This window comes from Ambystoma mexicanum, chromosome 3p, assembly GCF_040938575.1.
Source record: "Ambystoma mexicanum isolate Mex_15411 chromosome 3p, UKY_AmexF1_1, whole genome shotgun sequence".
Taxonomy (NCBI): domain Eukaryota; kingdom Metazoa; phylum Chordata; class Amphibia; order Caudata; family Ambystomatidae; genus Ambystoma; species Ambystoma mexicanum.
Window position 1 is genome coordinate 1,243,357,352 of NC_090925.1, and position 23,178 is coordinate 1,243,380,529.

Sequence of the window (23,178 nt, forward strand, 5' to 3'; positions counted from 1 at the left end):
CTCTTTCAACTGACCTGGACTACGGTCCTGAGGGCGTTCAACCTACCAGCGCTTTGAGGTCATACCAATGATATATACAGTGCTATATAAATGCCAAATAACATAACATAACAGTGCATTGGCTGCATTGATTGTGGACGCCACAGTGTAAATCACCTTCTTCCCCATGGCGTCCATCCTTTTCCCTTCAATGTCTGGAGGGACCGAAGACGACAAGGACGGGTTAGCCGACTGTTTCCTCGCGGCCGCCGACACCACAGTGTCCGGCGATGGTTGCGATCTCAGGCATTTGAGTGCGAAGTCCGGCACCCTATACTTCTTTTCCAGCCTATCCCGCTTGGCTGGAGCCACGCAAGGATTCTTCATGAGGGCTACGCCCTCTTCCCAAATATCATCCAGAAAAGGTACAGCCATGATTGTCTTCCTCTTGCCCTCTCACCTCTGATACAAGAAGCCCTCCTTCTTGGTTTCCTTGGGCACTAGCTGGAAAAGCTCGAAGGCCCTGGCGATTGTGGAGTGCAATGAACCCAACTCGTCTGGTGGGGAAACTCTATGCGGGGCATACAAATGTTGCGACGCATCATCCGCTGCAACAATGTCTTCGTTGCCATCCGTCGTCATGGCTGTATCTGTTCCCATACTTGTATCTGGGTCTGCTGGGGGAGTTGGGTCTCGACGCGGTGGAGGAGGTTGACATGCAGGCATCAGATGAGGCTTCCTCTTCTTCAGCGGAGGCTGACCGCGGACCTGGGGGACCACAGGTGCCGGAGGCATTCTCATCTGGATCTCTGACACCAAAGTGTGGAGTGTCGATAGAATATCCAAGGAAATGTCCCTCGGCTGGGAAGGCAAAACCGGGAAAGAAGTCCCTTTGGATGGACTCCTGATCTTTGTTGTCTGTGGACGAGACATCCATGGCTTGGGAGACGACATGGGAGGACTGTTTCGGGGCATCCTGGTGCCCCCCTTTTTTCTTACTTGAGGGTTCTGCACTGGGACCTGGTCCGGTTTCTTCATCCCTTTGGCGTACCTGCAGATTTTGCCGAACTCTCTGCGGTGGAGTTGTGCCTTGGGGGCAGGGACACTTTCTGCGCTATGGGAACCACCCTCATATGATCAGTGCTCTTAGCTGCTGTCGTACTAGTAGCTGCCAACGCAGTTGCCGACGAGGCCTTCGCCTGTGCTGGATGAACCTGCATGGGCTGCGCTGCCTTCTTTTCTGTCTGCGGCTTCAAAGATTTCTCCCGTAGCTTAGCCGGGGTAGATGACTTTCTCTTTGAGGAGGAGCATGATGGTAGGCTGACAATGGACGCGGAAGGTGATGCTGATCGCGCCCTATCCACTTTGGGACCCGCTTCTGCAGCGAACCCGGAAAACTCGGGCTTGCGGATCTTGGCCTTATCTTGGGCCCCCACGGATGGGGTACCCTCAAAGGTCTTAGAAGACCGCTCCTCAGACCGGCCGTTCCTGGACAAGGCATGACCCTGCTCAGAGCACGGGTCAGAAGTTTTGGTGTTGAGCAATGCCGCCAGCCTACTATGCCTGTCCTTTATCGTTTCCCTAGAGAAATCAAGGCATATCTTGCACTCTACCTCCTTATGGTCCCGATGTAGGCAGTAGTGGCATTGTAGGTGCTTGTCCTCCACAAACACATTCAGTAACCCGCATTCGGTGCAGGTCCTGAGGAGGGATATCCCCTCCTTCTCCTCCATCATGGTAGGAGTGCGCGAAGTAGACCCAAGATGGCCTTTCTAGAATCTTTCATGAATCCTAGCCCTTGAGGGGCACTGAACTTCACTGACAATGGGTTCCCCGATGTAGGCAGATGAATGAAAGAGCGCACGGGCTCTTTGAAACAAAAATGTAACTTTTCTCATCGAAAAACACTAAAAAACATACAAATAGTTCGGAGTGCAACTCAAGGACTCCCAACACTGAAGCGTGCAGTAAAAATCTGAAGATGGCTGCCAGAGGAGGTGCTTAGGGTGAGGACTGTCATTGGATGGGGGCAGTATGACCCAGAGGACAGTGATTGGTTTAGAGGAGCAATACTGTTTTAAAGTGAAAGGGAAGCTGTTTTTTCTTTTACCGAGGACTCCCAGCCTGACGCCCGGGAATATTCATGAGCATGTGAATCCATGCCATCCCCATACTGGAGAAGTTATCTTCCTCCCTGGTAGAACCTGGTTTCTCTCTCACTGCCATGCCCTGATTCCTCTGTTTCTCCTAAGCACTGATTATTCTCTTGCTAATAATCCTCTGATTACCCTCTTGCCTCTCTATCAAGTACTCTGTTCTCTCTCACTGGCAAACCTATTTGCCCTTTGCCTCATTGCCAGGCCCTGGTTCATCTCACTCATTCAGGTTTTGATTTCTCTCTCGCTGACAGGCCCTGGATAACACCTCTATCTCTCATTTGCAACCCTGTTTTCTTTCTCCATTTCCGACCTGGTTACCGGCTTACTGGTTCTTTTCTCTCTCACTAACAAACTCTGGATATCCAAAGCCTCCCACAGAGAGAACACGCCCTCACTGTCAGGCCCCAATTGTTTTTCTTTATCTCATTGACAGGCCCTACTTGCTCTTCTGTCACTATCAGGCCCTGTTGCTCTCTCACTGACATACTCTGATTACTCTCTTTGTCAGCAGTTTTTTTTCTTTCAATGTGTCAGACCCTGGTTGCCTTCTCTCGGTCAGGCCCTGGTCACATATGGGTCCACTGTCAAGCTTTGGTTTCTCTATGTCATTCCTTAGTTGCTGTCTCATTCTCAGTCACGATTGGTCGCTCTCGCTGTCTCTCATTACCAGGCCCTGGTTATCCACGGGTTGTCAAGCATCGATTGCTTTTCTCAACCCCATTATCAGGCCCTGGTTCCTCTTTCATTGTCAGGCCCCTGGAGCTAACCCTTAAAATGTTGGCGGAGGCACTAAATTCAGAGACGTTGGGGGAGGGGGAAACGTACTTGTGCGGGGGCATCTAACTTCTTTACGCATTCTAATGAGCCTATTTTAGTGTAGTTTCAGCGTTACAAGCAGTTAATTCTCTCCTTCACGTCTGAAACTACACACATAAGGACTGTTGTGAGAATGTGTGGTCTCCTGTCCTCTCTCTACCCTTCTAATCACTCCTCTGGCATGCAAGTACTAACCCCACATCAGGATTTCAATTGCCTAAAACTGTATGCATATGAATTGAGATGCTAACGTGATTTACATTTTGTATTCATTTATTGTGAAAACCGGTTGTTCTAGACAATCTTACACAAATTAGACAGAACTGTCATGATTTTAGTTTAAAATAAGCATCCGAAAATAACAAGTAAATGATTTCTAACAGAATATTGCTTCCTGGGGCATGTTCCACGCTCTCCCCCCTGCTTTCGGGTGTTTCCAAGAAAGTCAAACTATAAAAAATAAAATAACTGCATTTTACAAAAAAACATACCAGCAGGCATAACTTTTTTGTAAATGTGTGGAATATTGTGCATTTTAAAGCACGATAGTCTGTAAACGATGCTTAAAACTACAGCTGCTCTTTATACTAAGTCACTGAAGAAACAGGCCCACGCCGGCCTACCAGGCTGGCCGTTCGGGAGCGCTAGCTGTCCTTGTGCCATGGGACAGCACACGGCTTTGTGGCACATGGCTGCTGCTTTGTGAAAACTATAGTAATAGTAAACTCACGCAGTGATACTACGAAAGAGGGAAGGAACTGGCTTTCTCTTGCATCGCGATTATTGCTAGCTGCAGAAACATCAGAGCTTTCAAGGGGGGAGAGGGGTGCCACGGGGCCCCAACCAATCACGACCTCCGGCCTCCTTTTGGGTTTTGTTCCCTCTGTAGCCGTGCACACCCGGTAACCCGACGGGGCACGGCGGAAAGGGCGCTCGTACATCACTGGCAGCGCCAGCAGCCGCGACAGTAATCGCAAAGCGGCCCCCGGGGGCGTCTGTGCGCAATGTTCACCTTGTCGGAATATGATGGATCGCCTGGGCCTACGCAATGTTTATATTCATGGGCAGAGATATTTAAAAAGGCCCTAGGGTGATGCATGACTTTGCAGCGAGCGGCTCTATCAGGGGAAATAATTATTTACATTGAGCGAGTTACACACTGCGGGATATGCATTCTTAGTGAAAAGAAACGATTTTAGAGAGGCTGCGGGATATACGCCTACAGACATGAAGTGGGCTTTTATAAAGAGAGGTTACAGGCAGCGAACATGCCTTATTAGTGGAGAGAATGTATTAGATAGGGGCTACCGTCTGCGAGATAGGAGCATTCACAGGCGGAATAGCCTGTATACAGAGACGTTGCATGATGAGGGAGATGACCACGGGATATTAGTGAAAAGAAAACACCTTTACAAAGATACAACAGTATGCGGTATATGGCCACACAAGAAACACTAGAAAGGGTTTGCTAACACCAAGAGGTTACAGCAGGACTGAGTCCCCAAAAATATGTGCGTCACTAATATCATGCAGGGGCAGAGTGCATGAAGCCACAGTACAGCAGGGCCAGACTTGTTTTGTTTAGGGGGTGTCCCTTGCGCCAAGTTCACTTGCCTGGCTGGCAGTAAAACATGTTTTCTCTTCTGCCACACAGTAGCAAATCTGCATGGAAATGAACTGCCGAAGAGGGCATGCTGCAAACCAAGAAACCTACAGCTGGCAGCCGACTTCCCACGTAAGGCCAAGCCTTCACAATGAGTAAACCGCATATGCTCAGGCCGCGAGTGAGGCTTTACACCTCCTGCCTTTCAGCGCATGGCATTTTGTATTCCCGTAATGGATCAGTAGTTATGTGGGACTCCAAGCCTCGGAAGTCACAGGTGTGAGAGATTTACAGCCAGGGCTACAGGAAGAGCTTACAGAAGCCACGGGGCACACGGATCTGTGTAAAGCCTCTTCTTACTTTAAATACTTAAAGGCACACGCCAAAAAAACGTGTGTGAGATTGATCAGAACTGCTACTTTTGTATGAGTCAAACAAGCTGCTAGCTTATAAATGGGACAGAGAGATTTGAACAGCTAATTTATTTTGTTTCTTTTTTTGTTGTGGTTATCATGCGATCTCGGCTTCGAGATGCAGAAAGCAACCCGGCTCAACACAATTAATGACTGGAGGATAAGTAATTGCAGTCCAGCATGTGACTTTGCTGGGATATTTGGCTCCACATCCTTATACTAAAATGTCACAGCTCTTACTCCTTTAACTGGCATAAAGGGGAATGAGCCTTCTCCCTAAAAACTGTAAGGCAACTCCATCCTCTCACGCGTACCCTGAGTAACAGACTACTAAGGGGAAAATGCATGCATTTAAAGAACGCATTTTCGCCCACAAGAAGGCCTGTGGGTGCTGATAACAATTTGCATGTATACAGCACTACAAACCCTCAAGCACCTGAGTGCTATTTATTATTACCCATGGTGTGTGGTGCTTATTTATCGACCTCGGAAGGATCAAGGGCGGAGTTTGACCCTGCTGGCATTCGAACCTGCATTGGCAGGCTCTGCACAGATGTCAAATCGAGCGCCCTACTCGCTGTGCTATCTGACGAGCAATGGTCATAAACATGTTTAAAGTACTTATTTTAGGTATCTTGCAAGAATGATAATGTTGTGTTATTTATATAGCGCTTAAGCCCAAGCACCTTACATAGAACATTTTTACGTACAATATTACCCAATCAATGTTGGCATTCATTTACTGACTGAGACCGCACACAGATCGCTGCGTAGATGCATTAGTTCATGGTATTTTATCCAGACAAGTTACAGGTTACGGAATAAGGGGCTTATGCTCATTACAGAGTGGAGGGATTCTGTAAAGAGAGGGGTTACAGACTGTGGCAAAAACATTTGAAGATATGAGACGATTCTTTACACAGATGCTTTATAGACACAATGAAACCTTAAAGACGAGCACACTCTCTTTACACAGAGGAGTTACAGACTGATGACCATATGCCTTACAGAAAGGAGAGGACTCTTTACATTGCCTTTCCATAGAATGCGGTATGTACATCTTGCAAAGATAAAAAGTTTTTGACAGACTCTGGAATTCTGGTGGGGAAGTCAGGTGAGAAACTACCAGGGAACTGGTTGAGGACTTACCCGGTCTTAAGTGAGTGGAGAGCATCCTGCACCCCCTTCTGGTTGAACTTGACCATGTACCCATGCATCTCGGGATAGTTATTCCTGATGTTCCTTTCGGTGCTCCCGTTTGGGACGGTTCCAAATCGAAAGGCTGGAGAGAAGTCGTTCGGTCTTTGGAACTGCATGGGTTAAAAAGGAGCATCGCATTTAAAACTTGTAGCCATTGGTCAATTTATTCCACCTCTGCCAAGAGTCTTATTGTAAACACATTTTTTCTGTGTTAAGTTCAATCATGGAGTAATGTCAATAAAGTCAATGAGACTTTGATTAGAAATTGCTTCAACAATGGACTGGTGCATGAGGTTGTAAACCCAACAACACATTGGGCTGTGTCACATTTAATTTTACTCTTGAGAACATGGAATGCACAGCCAATAGGCAGATCACGCCTTAGCCCACATGTTTTGCACCAAATCAAAAATACAGACTGAAACCTTCTTGTGGGGGCTCATCAACTGAGGCACAACAGTGATGTCCTTTATGAATTTTGTGAAAAAACCAACCGTTCCTGTATAGGAAACAGGCCTAGTGTATGAACATTTAATTTTAGCAACGGTAAATGCATAACAAATTTGCAGAGTCAACAAAAATTACAAAATTAATCAGACAATTCACTCCTGTCCCAAGTCAAGTTCCTACAAGACAGTTTTCTTTTAGTTATGCTTTCTTGACCTGTAGCCCCTTCCTATTCATTTATGTATGTGTGTCTAAATTATGCAAATTAACAAGGGGGGGTCCTGGGATTCTCTCTGCCAGACATTAGTCCTGCTTCCGAGAGCCTTACCCAGATTCTTTAGCTCACTATCTTTCACAGAGGAGAAATATCCAAAACATATCAGTCTTTGTCCTGCCCTGGGGCAGTCCAGCACCGAAATGCTAGGCAATTCTCCTCTGAACAAGAGTACCAACAGCAACCCCCGACACGTGCTTCGGTCTGATTGGCCCTCATCAGTAGGGTGGAGCTGTGCCTCTCTAGGAATAGTGAGCAAGGGGTCTACGTCTGGATTCCCCTAGTAATTTAGGGTGAGACCCAAAGCTACTTAAATTATGCAAATTAACAAGGGAGGTCCTGAGAGTCTCTCCGAGTGTGTCTAAACTCCAATAAATATTGTATTGTATTTGGTTATATATATATAGCACTCTTTCCCCACTTGTGTGGCCTCAATGCACTTTTATCCGGTTGGAACGCCCTCAGTGACTGTAGTCAGTGTGGTGGAAAATTCCAAGGAGTTTAGCTTAGGAGATGCATGTGTACATGTTGCCTGTCTAGGGCTTGGGTGGCTGGCAAGGCTCGACTAAGCAGCCCAAAGAGAGGTCAGGCACGTGGGTGGGCGCTGTTGAGGGTTAGCAATAGATTTCTATTGTTGAGAGAGTCAATGTGTGGCCAGCTATACCGAATTCCTTTCAGGTAGTATTCGCTGTATGCTAGTGGCAGAGGTGTTGTGGTACGTCAGGTGTTTCAGTCTGGACGGCTATGTGTGGTGCTAGACCGGATGAGCATAGCCATAGCAGCATTCTATCGTGCATGGATGATTGGCTGTGCCTGTGTCCACACTGGTGGTGTGAGATATGCATACCGTAAGCTTAGAAATTGTTCTGCTGGGGCGATCTTTGTCCAGTGCAGCAGAGAAACAGGCCTAGATTTGAGAGTCCTATACCATTGGGGAAGACAAGGTTTCAAATTAATTTTGTTTTACTGTATAAAGGCATTTATTGGTGGATAGGATAAGCTTAAGGGATCCTGTAGGTAGAATTTCGCTAAATATAGAAAATGTGGGTATAGAGGCTGCATAGATTTGGGAATCCTGCATAGTGGGAAAGAGGCCTCGGTTTCACAATTCAGTAATTACATCATGTAATGAACAAAGATGGAGGCTACACCTAGACTTGGTGGTCCTGCGTAGTAGGCGAGATGCCTTTGATTCACAATGCAGTAGGTTTCACCATACAAAAAAACAAAAAACAAATATGGAGGATACACCTACATCCAATAGTCCCGCATAGTGGGAGAGAGCCCCAGGCCTCAGAACGCAGTAGGTCTCACCATATAATGAACAAAGACAGAGGCTACACCTAGACTTGAGAATCCTGCACAGTGGGAGAGAGGCCCAGGTCCCACAACGCAGTTGGTTTCGCCCTGTAATAAACAAGGATGGAGGCTACACCAAGATTAGAGACTCCTGCATAGTGAGAGAGAGGCCTAAGTTTCACCAAGCAGTAGGCATCACCATGTAATGCATGAAGATGGAGGCTACACCTAGATTAGAGAGTCCTGTATGGTGGGAGAGAGGCCTAGGTTTCACAATGCAGTGGGTTTCGTCATGTAATAAATGAAGATGGGGGCTACACCTACCTTAGAGAGTCCTGTATAGTGAGAGAGAGGCCTAGGTTTCACAATGCAGTAGGATTCACCATATAATAAACAAAGATGGAGGCTACATATAGATTTGAGAATCCTGTGTGGTGGGAAAGAGGCCTAGGTTTTACAATGTATTAGGTTTCACCATATAATACAGTAGGTTACTGTAATATAACAGGCATTTATGGTTTGTTATACCTAGATTTGAGAGTATATTTGTAGTGAGAGATAGCTAATATTGAGATTTCCCTAAGAGAGCGATGCATGTTAAGATTAGCAGTGATTCCTTAGTAATGGGTGTGGTACCCTGGGCTACTTATCTCATTGTACGCGGTCTCTTTTGTGGATGGATCTGGTGGACGGGGGCGCAGTAAGTATGTTGCGGTTGTGCCACAGCGAAAGCTACTTGCTTACCTGGAGTACTTGTCGTGTGGGAGTGTTGTTGTGGGATGGTTGATAGTTTTTCAGGTGTGTCACAACGAAGGCTGCTGGCTTACCTGGATTACTTGTCGGGAAGGGCTGTTGTTGAGCAAGTGGTGGTAGTGTGTCAGGTGAAACCACTACAAGAGCTGCCGGCCACTGTGTTGTGATTGATGCAGGGGAGTTTTCATTAGTGGTGTATTCTCGCGGGGCGATGGATTAGGAGAGTATTGGGAAAAGCCAGGTTTTAAGGGCAGAAGAAATAATAGAAAAATATAAAAAACGGCTCTACAATGTATGTGACATTTCTGACCTTGACCGCCTATTTTGATTTTATCAATCATGAAATGCTAAAGAATAAATAGGAGACCTTACACTTAAAAAAAGGTAGTGCTTCATAGCATTACCAGGGTCCTTTACTCGATGTGGCAGGTGCAAGTTCGTCTAAACCACCAAGGTAAACTCAATTCCCCATTTCCTTCCACCCGGTCCACGTGCACGACATGTACAATAATGATATCTCTTCAGCATGTCCCGAAGATTGGAGACTTGAAAGTAATGCTGCTCTTTTAGTCAAACACCTTTAATTATTATTGCAAAAACAAAAACATGCACTCCAGAAACAGTAACATTCCGTGAAAAACTACTGCCCGAGGAACAATTTAATAATAATTCTGGAGACATCAAAATAATGGTCTTCAGCTCAAGTGAATAAAAAAAAATAATCTTTCCGGGTGTATATGCACAACAAGAGATTTAACAGGTAACCACCTTCCCCATTCTGGAATAATGCTAGCAGTCAATATATCTTGGACACAGCAAATCAAAACAACCATAGAGACGATACCCCCACCATCATTGCAATTGTGTGCTTTGTAAAGAAGCATAGAAGCCAGGTTGCTTGACAACTGGATATCATTCTCCAAATGAAAGCAGGAAGCATGCTAGTGTAGTACACTGAATTCTGGGGAGGAGAGGTGGGGGTCACCATGCTTGGCATATGCACGAGAATATTTTGTCAAACCCTCCTTCATCTGCCGCACATTTTCCCAGCTACCCCACTCTGTGGATATCGATCAGTCATGGAAAGAGCAAGGTCAGCACAAATGAGATATGCAGCAGAGGAGAGCATAAGCCACTCCAAACATCTGAACGTCAGGACATGGACAGAACGTTTCCATGCACCAAATGAAGCCAGATTTTGAAGAACATAGAAACAGGAATGAAGAAACTAGAACCCGAAGATCTTATTTTTGCAAGTAAGTTTGCAAGTGAACTATGAACCAAATAACCACATCCTTAAATTTGAAACTCAAACACAAATATGAAACTGAGAGAACATACTATGGAGAGAGAGCTTCCATCAAAACTAGAAACGCATTCTAAGTACCACCTTTGAGCACACAACCATATCTAGCCGTTTTGACCAATCCGCAGGAATAAAAACAGTATGCAATGGCTAGAGTTAACACCCCCTTCCCCAAAAAGTCATCTAATGGAAAGGTGAAACGTACAGATATGAGTCTTTGTAAGTGCACCAGAGTAGGGTCGAGAACCTTCCACATTTTATGTACCACAAGTTTAGGTCAAAGAAACAACTTGTTGTCTTACACAAACACTTGGTATCTGATCTCAATGGCCCTATGATACTGGTGTGGTGTTAGAAGACCTCAACCCAACAACAACCGGAATGAAGCCTGGCATAAAGAAGAGAACTGACTGGTTCTCGTGGCAGACCTGAAAGAACTTTGACCAATGTTTTTTAAATCGCTGGGCAGTTTTCTCAGCCTTTTCCCTTTTTTCCTTAATATTGCAAAAGCCAAATGATTACCTGAAATATCTGATCGGGCCAAGTGATAATAAAGCCAGTATGATTGCTTTTATGCTTGGAGGATCTACCGCACATACTATACTACACTGCTGGAACACTTAATGTGAGTCATTCATTAAGTAAAACTGTTATCTAACACTAACGGACCCTTAATTCATTATTTCTTGACTGTATGTTAATTGTGCCTAGGATCCCAAAGAGTCACATAACGTGTGTAGTGCAACCACTTCTAGTGCCAGGTTCCTAGGTACACATTTAGGCATGATGACCACAGCGACTAATCCCAGTCCTAAGGGGTATCGAGAGGCAGAGCTGAGGGATCCCATAATGGATAGATCATGTCAAAGCTGAGGCTTTCACAGACGGTTTGCGCATTGTGTAGCATAGTGATATTGACTTGCTCTTCAATAGGGTCACTGACGATTGAGGAGTTTTGGCTCAAGGATGGGGTGTAAAGACACGTTTACGAGTGAGGATGGATGTGTGTATGCGCAGTATGGCTGAAGTTTATGCCAGTAGGAGTCTGGGGTATGTCTAGGGAGATCATGGTACACACATGTTTTGGATGTTCCATCTACATGTGAAGACGTTGTTATACTGTGACGCTCTTGTCTAATGTATGTATGTGTGCAAACAATTTTTTTGAATTAACTTTTTTCTGATGAACTTTTGCTAATTCAAACATTTTATATTTCCATACTATGTATTATCACCATTTTACAATTTGTGTAACTTAATTAACAATTCTCTTCTGACAAAAATGATTGATTGAAGCAAATATGTTTACATTTTCTCTGCACTTATGTTGATGTTAATGCATATTGAGGATCCTTCTTTTGGATTATGAATTGTGTGCTCGTTTGTTCCTCAATAGAACAATGTAACGGGTCCATTATACTGGATATTGTGGCTCCAGGATGGAGCCATCATTGCAGATTTCTTGTAGAAGATGTGGACGGACTGTTTGGGCAAGGAGGAAGAGGCACGCATTCAATGCTTGGAGGACTTTTCAGAACCTTTATAAGCCCCGGTGGAATCATTCATCTTTACCATTTCTCCCCTGGAAGCTTCCTCATGAGCTCTTGCTCTCTTCACAGATGTGGCACTACCTGGGGGCCTGCTAGGATGCAGCGAAGCACAGCTTCTCACTGAAGCCATGTCTGAGGCCACAACGCCTTCATCAAGCCAGGCAACCAATTTTATGTGCCTACACTTTAAAGTCTTAGCTGTAAAAGACAAATGGAGTAAGAATCCAAGTTGTGGTGGCAGGAAAGACATTCCAAATGCATGTCTTCAACATAGATCTTTTGTAATCTGGAAGTAGAGCCTGTTTTAAAAAGGTTCTTTCTCGGTTTAGCATAAGTCATTGTGAGAAGAGGGAGGCACAATTCAATTGGCTCTACCTTCAAGGAGCACAGAGTAAACATGTGTCCCCTTTAGGGGAATGCCTAGTAAGTGTAGAAACTCCCAATCCCCACAATAGGAAACGACTTATCTGTAGCTTTTAAAAGATGTAAATGTTAAAGCTGTAGATTGAAGATTGTTGAAGAAAACGCTGAATAAAGCGAGAACGTTTGAGAGGATTTCCAACTCTGAATCCGCAGTAAAGAACCTGAAGCTGGCCTCTAGGGGTGGAGCTGAGGGAGGCACTGTCTATTGGCAAAAGGGTTAATGATCCACTCCTAGTCCATAGTCCCCTTTCCTCCGTACTGTATGAGCGTCCCTCGCTAGGGATGGTACACAGAACCTTTTTCACCAGAATCTTCTTCCCATTTAGATGCACGCGGGGCGCGGCCCTGGGAGCATACGCTCCCCTGACTACACCCACCAGCGTCACTCCTCAGTCCTCTATTCCGGGTCGATGGGAACCGGCTGCTTTCACCAGCGCTCCTGGGTTAGGCCTCTATCTAGCAATTCCACACACTCTTCCCTGGAGAAGTACTTTTGTCTTTTTCTCTTTCAATTAGCAGATACTGCTTTGTCCTCTGGTGCCACACTTCTCCCCGGCGCATGTCGACTACGGCGGGATTCAGCAGGAATCCAGCCTGCGAGGGTCCCTTCCCCACGCCCTCTGCTGCCATGACCACGGCTGCGACAGCTGTACCGCGTGCAACGCTCTGACACAGCCACGGCCACGCCACCTATGGGTCCAGCTCCTCTGGGTCCAGCGCAGCCCCAGCTGCCCGCGCCAGTCCCTACAACACCGGCTCCCATGCCTGTTCCATCATGGCAGCCCCGTCTACACTGCTGTAGCAGCCTCCGGCGCTGATAATCAGTATGCCACAGCTTCCTGCGCCCAGCACTCCAGCTGCACTGGACCATCAAGACATAATGGTGGGCACAGATGCGGAGGAGGATCCCGACACTCGATCATCAGCCAAAGCCTTGCAGGACCGGCTGGCAGGGCTGGCTGAGTATTTGGGGATTCCACAGCCACAGGTGGAACAACCGGAGGCGGGGGTTTTGGCAGAAGTTCTCACTTTTCGCCCCACAGCTAGAACGGGAATCCCACTGCAGAACGACGTGGTGGTGCTTGCCAAAAAAGGATGGGTCAAGCCACATTCTACCCAGCCTACCAATCGATGTCTCGATGCTAAGTTTAGGCAAACGGAAGGGGACATCCTCTTACTGTCGGCGCACCCCCAGCCACACTCCTTGGTGATAGCGGCAGCATCACTGTACTCTAAGAGTCAATCGTCCACGGCTACACCAGCCTCAGCACTCCTGGGTGAGGAGGAGAAGATCCTGGAGGTGCTTGGAAAGAAAATCTATTCCAATGCCACTCTCCATCTGCGCCAGTCCAATGCGGATGCCATGCAGGCGGCGGTCAACCAGAGGCTCTGGTGGGAGATCGCTGACTTCCTACCTGAACTCCCTGTGCAGAGCCAGGCTCGCTTCAAGGCTGAGCTGGCTGAAGCCAAGATAGTGGCACAGGACATAATGGAGTCCACAGTGGCTCACATCGACACCTTATGCCGTGCCATTTGTATGGCTACCGACATGAGAAGGACGGCTTGGCTAAGGGCGACTAAGTTCAACCCTGATGTCCAGTAACATATACTGGACCTTCCTTTCGAGGGGGGTGATTGTTCCATGCAACAACGGACAAGGAACTCGATAAGAAAACAAATAGCTCGCGGACTGCTAAGTCTTTATCGATCCTCACCAAGTCCAACCCCAAGACATATAGCCAGGTGCACCAGCGCTCAGACAAGGGTCGGTCTTTTGGAGGCTTCCAAGAGAGATGGTCCAGACAACCGGACAGATCCCAGAGCCAGCAGAGGCGCAAGCTTTTTCCAGTCCCCTTCCTCAGCCCCAACCTCAGAGGGAAAGACATCGTGACACACCCACCCGGATCCTAGAGTCTCCAGTGTGGGGCAGACTTACCCTTCACGCTCACCGCTAGCGGACAAGGTTTATGGACCCATGGAGCCTCTCTGTAGTAACCACGAACTTCAGGCTCCCTATCCCTCCATCGCCTCCCTTCCGCTCCCACAGATTAATACAGGAGCTCTGCTGGTGGAAATACGCTCGCTTGTAGAGAGTCAAGCAGTGGAGGAGGTCCCAGCCTCTCGGCTGGGTCTGGGCTTCTATTCACAAATTATCGTCATACACAGAAAGAACCAGGCTGGCCTGAGAGTTGTGTTGGACCTTTCCACCTTGAACCTTTCCGTTCCTCTCCAAAACGTCAAGATGGTTACCCCAGCGCTACTAGCGGAGACTAGCGGAGACATTGTGCGCGGGAGACTGGATGTGCTCCCTGGATATGAAGGATGCCTAGCTACATGTCCAATCTGGCAACCCCATTGGTCCTTTCTGAGGTTCAGGGTCATGGGTTTTCACTTCCAATACAAGGTTCTACCCTTTGATCTCAATTCGACCCAAGGGTCTTTATAAGACTGATAAACGCTGTTGCGCCCTACTCAGGGCAAAGGGGCATCACATCTACCCATATATAGACGACTGGCTTATCAGCCCACTGCCTTTTACCTCAAGGATATACAAGAGCTGGGATTTTCCATCAATCTCAAGAAGTCACAGTTGGTGATTCAAATAAATAGTATCATTTTAACATTGTTTTACTGAAAGTTACCTCTTATCTATGTTTCGTTCATAAGATTGATTTATCATTGTGGCTTTGAGCAGTACGGGTGGTGAACAAAAATGGTGGATTTCATACTGTTGCCTCTACAGGCAATTGTGCTTTTAGTAACTATATATTAGTTATTATTGCTGACTAACTGGATTATTTAATATGATATAGGCTAAACTACTGAGACTAGCATTGCTTCTAGGGTCTCGCCCAATCAGTTTACCTTTAGACCCATCTCCCCTGGCTTCCAGACCCTATAGGATTGTGGATTTTATGTAGATCCACAGATATAAAAAAAACAATTCCCAAACTGTTAATTTAAACTTCTCAAATGCTATATTCCATGAAGAGAATGGTGGTGAGAGGAAGTGATACGAGTTCAAAACAATGTTCAAACCACTACAGAAGAACTACACATTCTGCCTGATTATTAAATGCACTTTCAACAAAACAGAACTGTATATGGTTCTACCTCCTGCGACTAATTAGAGCGATCCTCCACTACTTCTCCTTCCCACACAGAACCCTTGTAATCATCTCCCTAATATTATCAAGAGTCGATTACACAAACAGCCTCTACCTTGGAATGCCAGAACGACTCACTAAAAAACTCCAACACATCCAAAACACTGCAGCAAGTATACTCCTGAGACTAAACAAAAGATACCACACCACACCAGCCCCGAGAAGCCTACACGGGCTCCCAGTAAAAAGCCAAATTAACTTCAAAGACATCTGCATCACCCACAAATCCCTTCATGGACAAGGTGCTGTTTTCCTCCAAGCCAAGATCAACTGCTACCAACCAAGAAGAAACCTAAAATGAAGGGACAACCTCCAAATCGAAACCAAACATTACGAAAAAGGGAAATTCGGAGGAACTGCATTCTCACGTCTAATTGGCAATCTATGGAACTCAATCCCGAAGTAGATAAGAATGACAGAAGACCACCTTACCTTCAGAAAACAAATGAAAACCTGACTATTCATCTCAGAGTAACCGGCATAAAACAGGCTCTGCCAGCAATATCACTGGGGATCCGAGACAATCTATCAACATTACGGACTCTGGAACCAACAATAAAAGAAACACACTGTACCAACCACTAACCATCCATGCTCCTCACTCCTCTGCGGCATACCCCACACCTACCTCACATGAAGTAATGAGCCAGTCTCACCTCTCACAAACACACAACCCACACACCTGCCATAAGAACCAACTTCCGCAAACAAATCACCCAGTCACTGGACGTTGCCCTTCCAGACACAATAACCTGGGTGCACACAATCCAAACACACTTAGAAAGCCGACTGGAAGAGAAGCCAGTTTCTCCTAGTACTACCAACACCAACAGAAAAGCACAACCTCTATCCTGTTCCCTCTTCCCACAATAACCTATCCAACCCACTTTCTTACAGAGCCACGTGAGCACCTGGAGACCATGCAAATGGTAATGGTGCATGGTATAAGTCAACTTAACTTAACATAACATATCAATTCTTTGGGCATTACATTTACATTTAATGTGTATAACTGAGACATGGCTGGCTTATCGTTCACTGGCTGCCGTCAAGGATATTTCTTCCCCTGGTTAATTGATTTATCCTCTGTATCGCCAGTTTAAAATCAGAGGAGGACTGGCAATAATTTTTAAAGACTCATTAAAATGTTAACAAAAATTATTTAAATATTGTATCTGCTACTGTCCTGAATCTGAAATGTTTTCTGCATGATACATCCTCTATAGATCTTTTTTGAAATCGTGTTTTTGAAAGTTTACTAATGAAGAAAGTATTTTAAAAAAATAGTATACATCACATGTAGTATAATTGCAATTAGTGCAACAGCAGTCCAAGAAGACCTGCATCCCTACATTTTCCTAACCCCCAAACCCCAAAGCTAGAAGAGAATAAGAAAACAAGAGAAAAGAAAAAGCAACTAACACAACATAAACACCTCTCAGTACACCCTTGTCAGGGCCAGTTCAACAGGGACCAGCTAATCATCTCTATCCCATGCCATGTACAATTTCAAGGATCACAGTAGTTTCGATCACTTTACTCTGTGGCAACCAGTGCAGCATTATGTACATTGCGGGAGTGAATGGCTGTTCATATATTGCACATAATTTTGCTTCTGAGCTGTGTGTTCATTTCTGATTCTGTGACAGGAAGTATTCGAGTGCATTGTACTTATGGGTGCAATCTGGGTTTGAGACACACTAGGGCCCTCTTTACAAGTGTGTTGGTATTTTGCCAGTGAGTCCATGTATCCGGTGGCACAGTTTCCAGCAAATGTGACCACAGAATCACCGGCACATCACAACATCAAGGGAGCGTGCATTCTGGCATGCCGGTAACGGTGCGACCGGCATGACGGAAAAACTGTCATCAGCAGGTAAAATCGGTTGCACCGCCATCAACAATGCCGGTGGCTTTGTTTATGGCATGTCACTCATGGAAACAACGGTAACGGAAACACTGGCACCAGAAACAACATCACAGCTGGAACTGGAAGTTTGCCGTCGGCCATTTTGGAAAACACAATCCATTGGAAATCACCCAGTTCCTGTTGCCATCCGGACACGCAGACACCGGCATCTCAGTAGCATCTCACTAGCAGGCATGGCATTTGGATCCCAGAAAGACAGCAGCGGAAGACACTTTTCCGAGTAGGAACTAAATATCCTGACAGCAATGCAGAACATGCTGGTGAGCTGTTTGCCATGGACCACCAGCGAGGTACACAACACCGAAGAAGATGTCAACCGTAGGACCCGTAATCCACAAAGTATGCGACTGACGGAAGCGGTGGGATGACCTCTGCCTGAGGGTTCGCAACCTGCTGTCGGTCCACCACAAGGAATGCCTGGCCACAATGTGCCCCACCAAAACAATCACAGTGGGCATGCAAATGCAGTGCACAACAGACGGAGACATGTCCAACTGCATGACACCAGACCACATCCAACTCATACAGTGTCCAAAGAACCATGGCTGTTGGCCAAGGGTTGGCAAACAGTGCCCCCCCAAACACACATATGCCGACATGAGTACTGGTCATGTGCATGCATTGACGCTATGAGAAGCAACACATACATGAGGCACACACCCTTCAAGGTGGCATGCATGCACCACAAACAATGTACCCTGTGACACACTCACATGCATGCACGCACGCATTAAATCCGTTCTGACAGACCTGGCCCTGGCATGGTTGACAGCTTACCTGTCAGACCAACAACCTCAAGTGCAATAGTGCCATCCCTCACCTCCACCTCACTCCCCACCTGTGGCGTCCCTCAGGGCACCATTCAATCACCATTGCTCCCCAATACCTACCTTGGCCCTTTGGCCCACTCGATCACCACCAGTGCACCCCACTCCTAGTGTTATGCTGATGACACACCGCTCATCTTTAACCTTCCATCCTCTACTTCCTCTCCATCCTCTTGCATACATGAGTGCCTGACTGCTAATCATGCAACATGCTCTGCTAATGATCCCAGCCTTAATGCTAGTGAGACAGAGAAGCCCCTCATCGTAATGTGCTAACCACCCACTAGCTGGCCACCCCCCATGGGCCCCTCTCCATACCCCCCTGAGAGGCTACAGACCTTGGTGTCACCCTTGACTCATCCCACACCCCGCCTCTGCACCTCACAGACCATGGAAAGAGGACCAACTTATAGCACCACCACCTCTGAGGCACCCTCCCTTACTTCACCTACCCCCTGAAGTCCAATGTCCAATGTCTCCAGAGCTCTAGTTTCTACTAGGCAAAAGCCTCTTCCTCAATCTACCTCTTACATCCCTTCGCCCCCTCAAACAAATCGAGAATAGTGCAGCATGAACGAACATAGGCCTCAAGCCCTGGGACCGATTCTATCCAGCCCTGAAATCACTCCACTGGCCCCCTGTGACTGCAAGGATCACTTGCAAGACCCTCTGCCTCATACACAGGCTGTCTGGACCCTGGTCCCCCATGAGTCACGCTGGTGCCAGCCCATCCTCGTCTAGTCACGCCCAGCATCCCATACAAGCACTGGCCCACGAACACCCTTCCCTGGACTCGCTCGAATCTGAATCACCCCATCCTTCGCACTGTACTCCCTTCCCCCTTTCACTCCTTGTACCTGTGGCTCCCACCAACATATGCTCAGCCCCTTGTGGCCGCCTGCCTGCATTACACCCCATCTCATCCCGGGCCCCTCACACCACCTTCTCCTGCACAACATTGTTCCCTGCACTTGCACGGTAACAATGACACAAGGCCCAGTATGGACAAATCTCCTAATCTGTCCACCCATGTCCACCACCAGCTTGCTGGTGGCACCTGGAAACCCTATGCGCAATACAATTTGGCAATGTATGAACTGTAAACACCATGCAGAGGCATCATGCCACATGCTGTGTGGACTGCATGTTGCAAGGCCATAGGATGGCACAGAGGTGACTAACGGCATGCCCATCTCACCCCCACAGGCACATCATCAGACAGCGATCAAGGTGGAGCAAGCACCTCATGGACATCCACACAGAGGAAGAGAGGCACGCCATGCAAAACCTCTTCCAAGGCAACGCCAGCACTGACCAAGTGAGCATGCCGCCTGCCCCTGCAGCAACACATGCTGCCACAACAGAGGCACAGCCAGCAGCCACTGCAGCAATACCTGCTGCCCCAATGGAGACATAGCCTGCAGATCCTGAAGCACAGCAGTGGGCGTCAACAGGACGGCTATTTCGCCCCCACACCTGCCTCCCATTTACATTGGCGCATCTACAGATGACGATGCCGGGTAAGAGGCCGGGACACAACCGAGGGGACACCAGAATACGCCCCCTACCACCGTCCCTCATTCAGCCCCTCCGACCTCCACAGCCCACCTCCATCACCCATCCCCAGCATCCGAGACATTGATGCACGCATACAGCGCATTGAGGAATGGCATGAGCAGCAGCGGGACCTGTGCGCCAGCACCAGAAGGAGACCAGGTTGATGCGGGAGTAGACCAGCTTGTTGCGGGTGAGTGTGCAGGCCACTGGTCAGCGCTGTGCACGTGCCCTGGGCCGTTCATCATGCGCAATAGTGCTGCTGGCACAGAGGGTCCGGAAGGGGAACGAGGCAATCTTGGCACTGGCTGAGTGCCTCACCCTTTCCCTGCAGGTGGCACTAGAACGCAGGGACATAGCAGGTTCCAACCCACCCTCAACCATCACCAAGGCTGCCAGCTCACAACAGAGCAGCCCGAGGTGCTGATCCTTGTACCTGTCAGGCTCACCACAGAAGGGCAAGTCCGGTATTAAGAAGTCACGGAAGTGAGCCTGTTCCAGACATCAAGTGACACTGATGCTACCTAGAGAGTGGCTTTGGGGCGGTGTGTTTGGGAGGCTTGTTCAAGGATGGTTAGTTGGGGTGGGGTTAGTCAGGGAGGGTTATTTGGGGGGTTTAATCGGGGAGCGTTAGTTGGGAGGGCTAGTTGAGGGGGCTAGTTGAGGAGGGGGTGGTGGGCCACACGGTTCTGGTTGTTAGTTCATGCAATAATACACATGGTTCTGCACACAAATTCACGTCAGGCCATTCAATTTGTGTACTGGAGTGCTTTATGTTTGAGCTGCATCACATGTAGTGTGTCCCATGGGCCATGTGCAAGTGCAGTGGGCTCAGAAGTAGCTCTGTATGAGATACTGGCGGGCTGCACGCCCATTCCTGTCATCCCAGTGATGGTGTATTTGCATGTCTGCAGCTTCATCCACGTCACTCTCATCATCATTGTGCGCCAGAGGTATGTCCATGTCCGGGGGCAGGGGAACGTTCTGCCGGATCCACATATTGTGCAACATGGCACAGGCCAGGACTATCTTCCCCACTTTCACTGGCCTGTACATCAGTGCTGACTGGAGCGGTCAAGGCAACAAAACCGTGCCTTCAACTGTCCAAAGGTCTGCTCAATTGTCGCCCTTCTTCTGATGTGAGCACGATTGTACGCTGTTTCCTGGTGGCTCTGTGGATGTCTCACAGGGATCATCAGCCATGGTAGTAATGGGTCACTGGATTCACCTGCATGGAAAGGGACACAGAAGGGCCATATTATTGAGGTGACTGGGCAGTGCATGCATGTTGGGATGTGGATGTGTGACACATGCATCTGGGTCTGTGCGCTTATGGGCCCTCAATCAATGTTCTACACCCTGTGACAGGTAATGCTGGTCAAGACATGTGTAGGATAGATTCCCGAGGATGGGTTGTGTTAGGCAAGATTGTGTGCAGTATCCTTTGGAAGACTACAGCAACCTTGACCTCCTGGCAATAGGAACCCAACCTTTGGTATAAGTTTGTACTACACATTTTGGTAGTATGGCTGAGCAGCCAGGCTTCTCTCAAGAGGGGTCAATGTGAGCAGTAGGGTTGTAACACAGAGTTTCACAGTGACCGTTATTCAAATAAACACTTATACACAAGGTTTCATGATTAAACAATTATCAATTTAACAGTCAGTTTAATAAGCCTTCTTCAGAAGGGAGCAAAACATGTAACAATTATAATACACTTCAAAACACACTCTGTTGATGATACCCATTGGGGATGGCACACAGACACTTCCTACACCCTCAGGTGACTTAAATAGCTAGGACACTGTGTTCATTGATGTATTACTGGTATATTTAGAGCAATACTGAGTTTGGGTGCAAAAGATCAAATAGAGGAATAAAAACAAAGGTTAACAAATAATTCATAAACAGGTAAGTACTTTTTAAACCTTCCAAATGCAAAGTAAATTAACCCTTTCCTGGGGGAAAGGCAAAAGCACCAGGGCAGAGGCAGAAGAGCTTATCAGAGAGCCAGGACAGTCAAAGTTAGTTAAACAATGTCTAGGGGAGCTGAAGATCTTCTTTGCAGGTAAGTAAAAGTCTTGCACAATATTTTTAGAAAGGTTTGTAGAAATAAGATTCACTTGAAGGGCCACAAGCTGGGATGCTTGTGAGGGGGCAAAGCTGCAAGCAACTCTGCAATGGCAACCAAGACCAGTCTCAACTGAGAGCAAGTAAGGCTACACAACAATAGGCAAGTCCTTTTAGGTTCACAGTACCTTTGGTTAGAAGAAATGGTTCCAGCTGTCTTCTGTTCCTGTGTGGCTCTGCGGGTCCTGCTGTTCATGGGCCTCAGTCGTGGGGACAAGAGACTTCTGGGTACTCCTGCAACACAATGGGAAGGTCGGCGGCAGCAAAGGTCAAACTTCAATTCAGCTGTTCTTCATGGTTTCAGCTCCTCGCGTCTACAGCAAATAGCAACACTGCGGTTCTCGGATACCACTTCAGACTTTCCTCGCATCTGGGGTCCAGCAATCTGTTGAGGTGGCTCAGGCTTGGTCAGTCCTGCTTCAGACATTCGTATTAATTATTAAAGATAATAATTTCCACGACTATCATTTACAACAACTTATTTGCTTCAAAGTGTAGAATGTACCTTACCCACTTCTTCAACAGGCACCTTCTCCAGGGTCGTAGACGTATACTTTGCTAACCCATAAGAGGGCGAAAGGAGTACTTCAGAGAGCTTTTTCTAACCAATTGTGTGGGACTCTTCTGGGCCCTCACCCTGTTGAGAAGAGTGTGGTCATCCACCCTGTGACAGGCCAGTATTGTTTCTGCTTATACTTTGTCTAATTTGTGTGTGTTAAGTGTTCTCTTTTACTATTTTCTCAGCTCTACGTCATGGTTTAGATCACATATGCCATGCCATGTGCTAGTGTTTACTTCACTATTATTTACTTATCAATAATATTACTTACTTATCAATGATGATAGTGAAATTATCAAATTTATAATTTGATGTTCCGGGATAAATGGCAGAATCTTTAATTGTTTGTTCAATTACATAAAAACAAGAACATTAAGGAGTCAGCAAATAGGGAAACTGCCCTTTACTATGTAGACAATTAGGCTTTTCTGTCTGTTGAAAAAGGAAAGTGGCCCAAGAACCTTCTGTCTCTGAGACACTAAGAGGACATGCTGCCAACATGAACTGCAGAGTGATCTGGGGAACATGTGGTGCCATATTTCATGTGTTTAGCTATGACAGACGGGCCAGAGTAATTGAATCTTAATTTTTTTTAAACAAGAGGATGTCAGATGGAATGGCATAATAATAAGATTATAATGATGAATTCCTCCATGGTAATTAGGATTGACTGACTGACTGACTGATATGCCGTGATGACTTGAATGCTGGGGCTGCATTTTTTTAAATGAAATGGCTATTTTATGCAGAAGAATGATCACTGCACTGTTGCTAGGATGGATATTAATT

The 23,178-nt window shown here is 46.9% G+C and overlaps 1 protein-coding gene across 3 annotated transcripts in view; it reads right to left on the reverse strand.

The window, feature by feature from the left end:
- GRIN2B (glutamate ionotropic receptor NMDA type subunit 2B) overlaps positions 1–23,178 on the reverse strand; it is a 1,810,086-nt gene that overhangs the window by 15,322 nt on the left and 1,771,586 nt on the right. For all 3 annotated transcript variants that reach the window (XM_069652716.1, XM_069652718.1, XM_069652717.1), the window contains one exon: positions 6,120–6,280. In XM_069652716.1, coding sequence (XP_069508817.1) covers positions 6,120–6,280 — 161 coding nt within the window. The remainder of the gene's footprint in view (positions 1–6,119; positions 6,281–23,178) is intronic.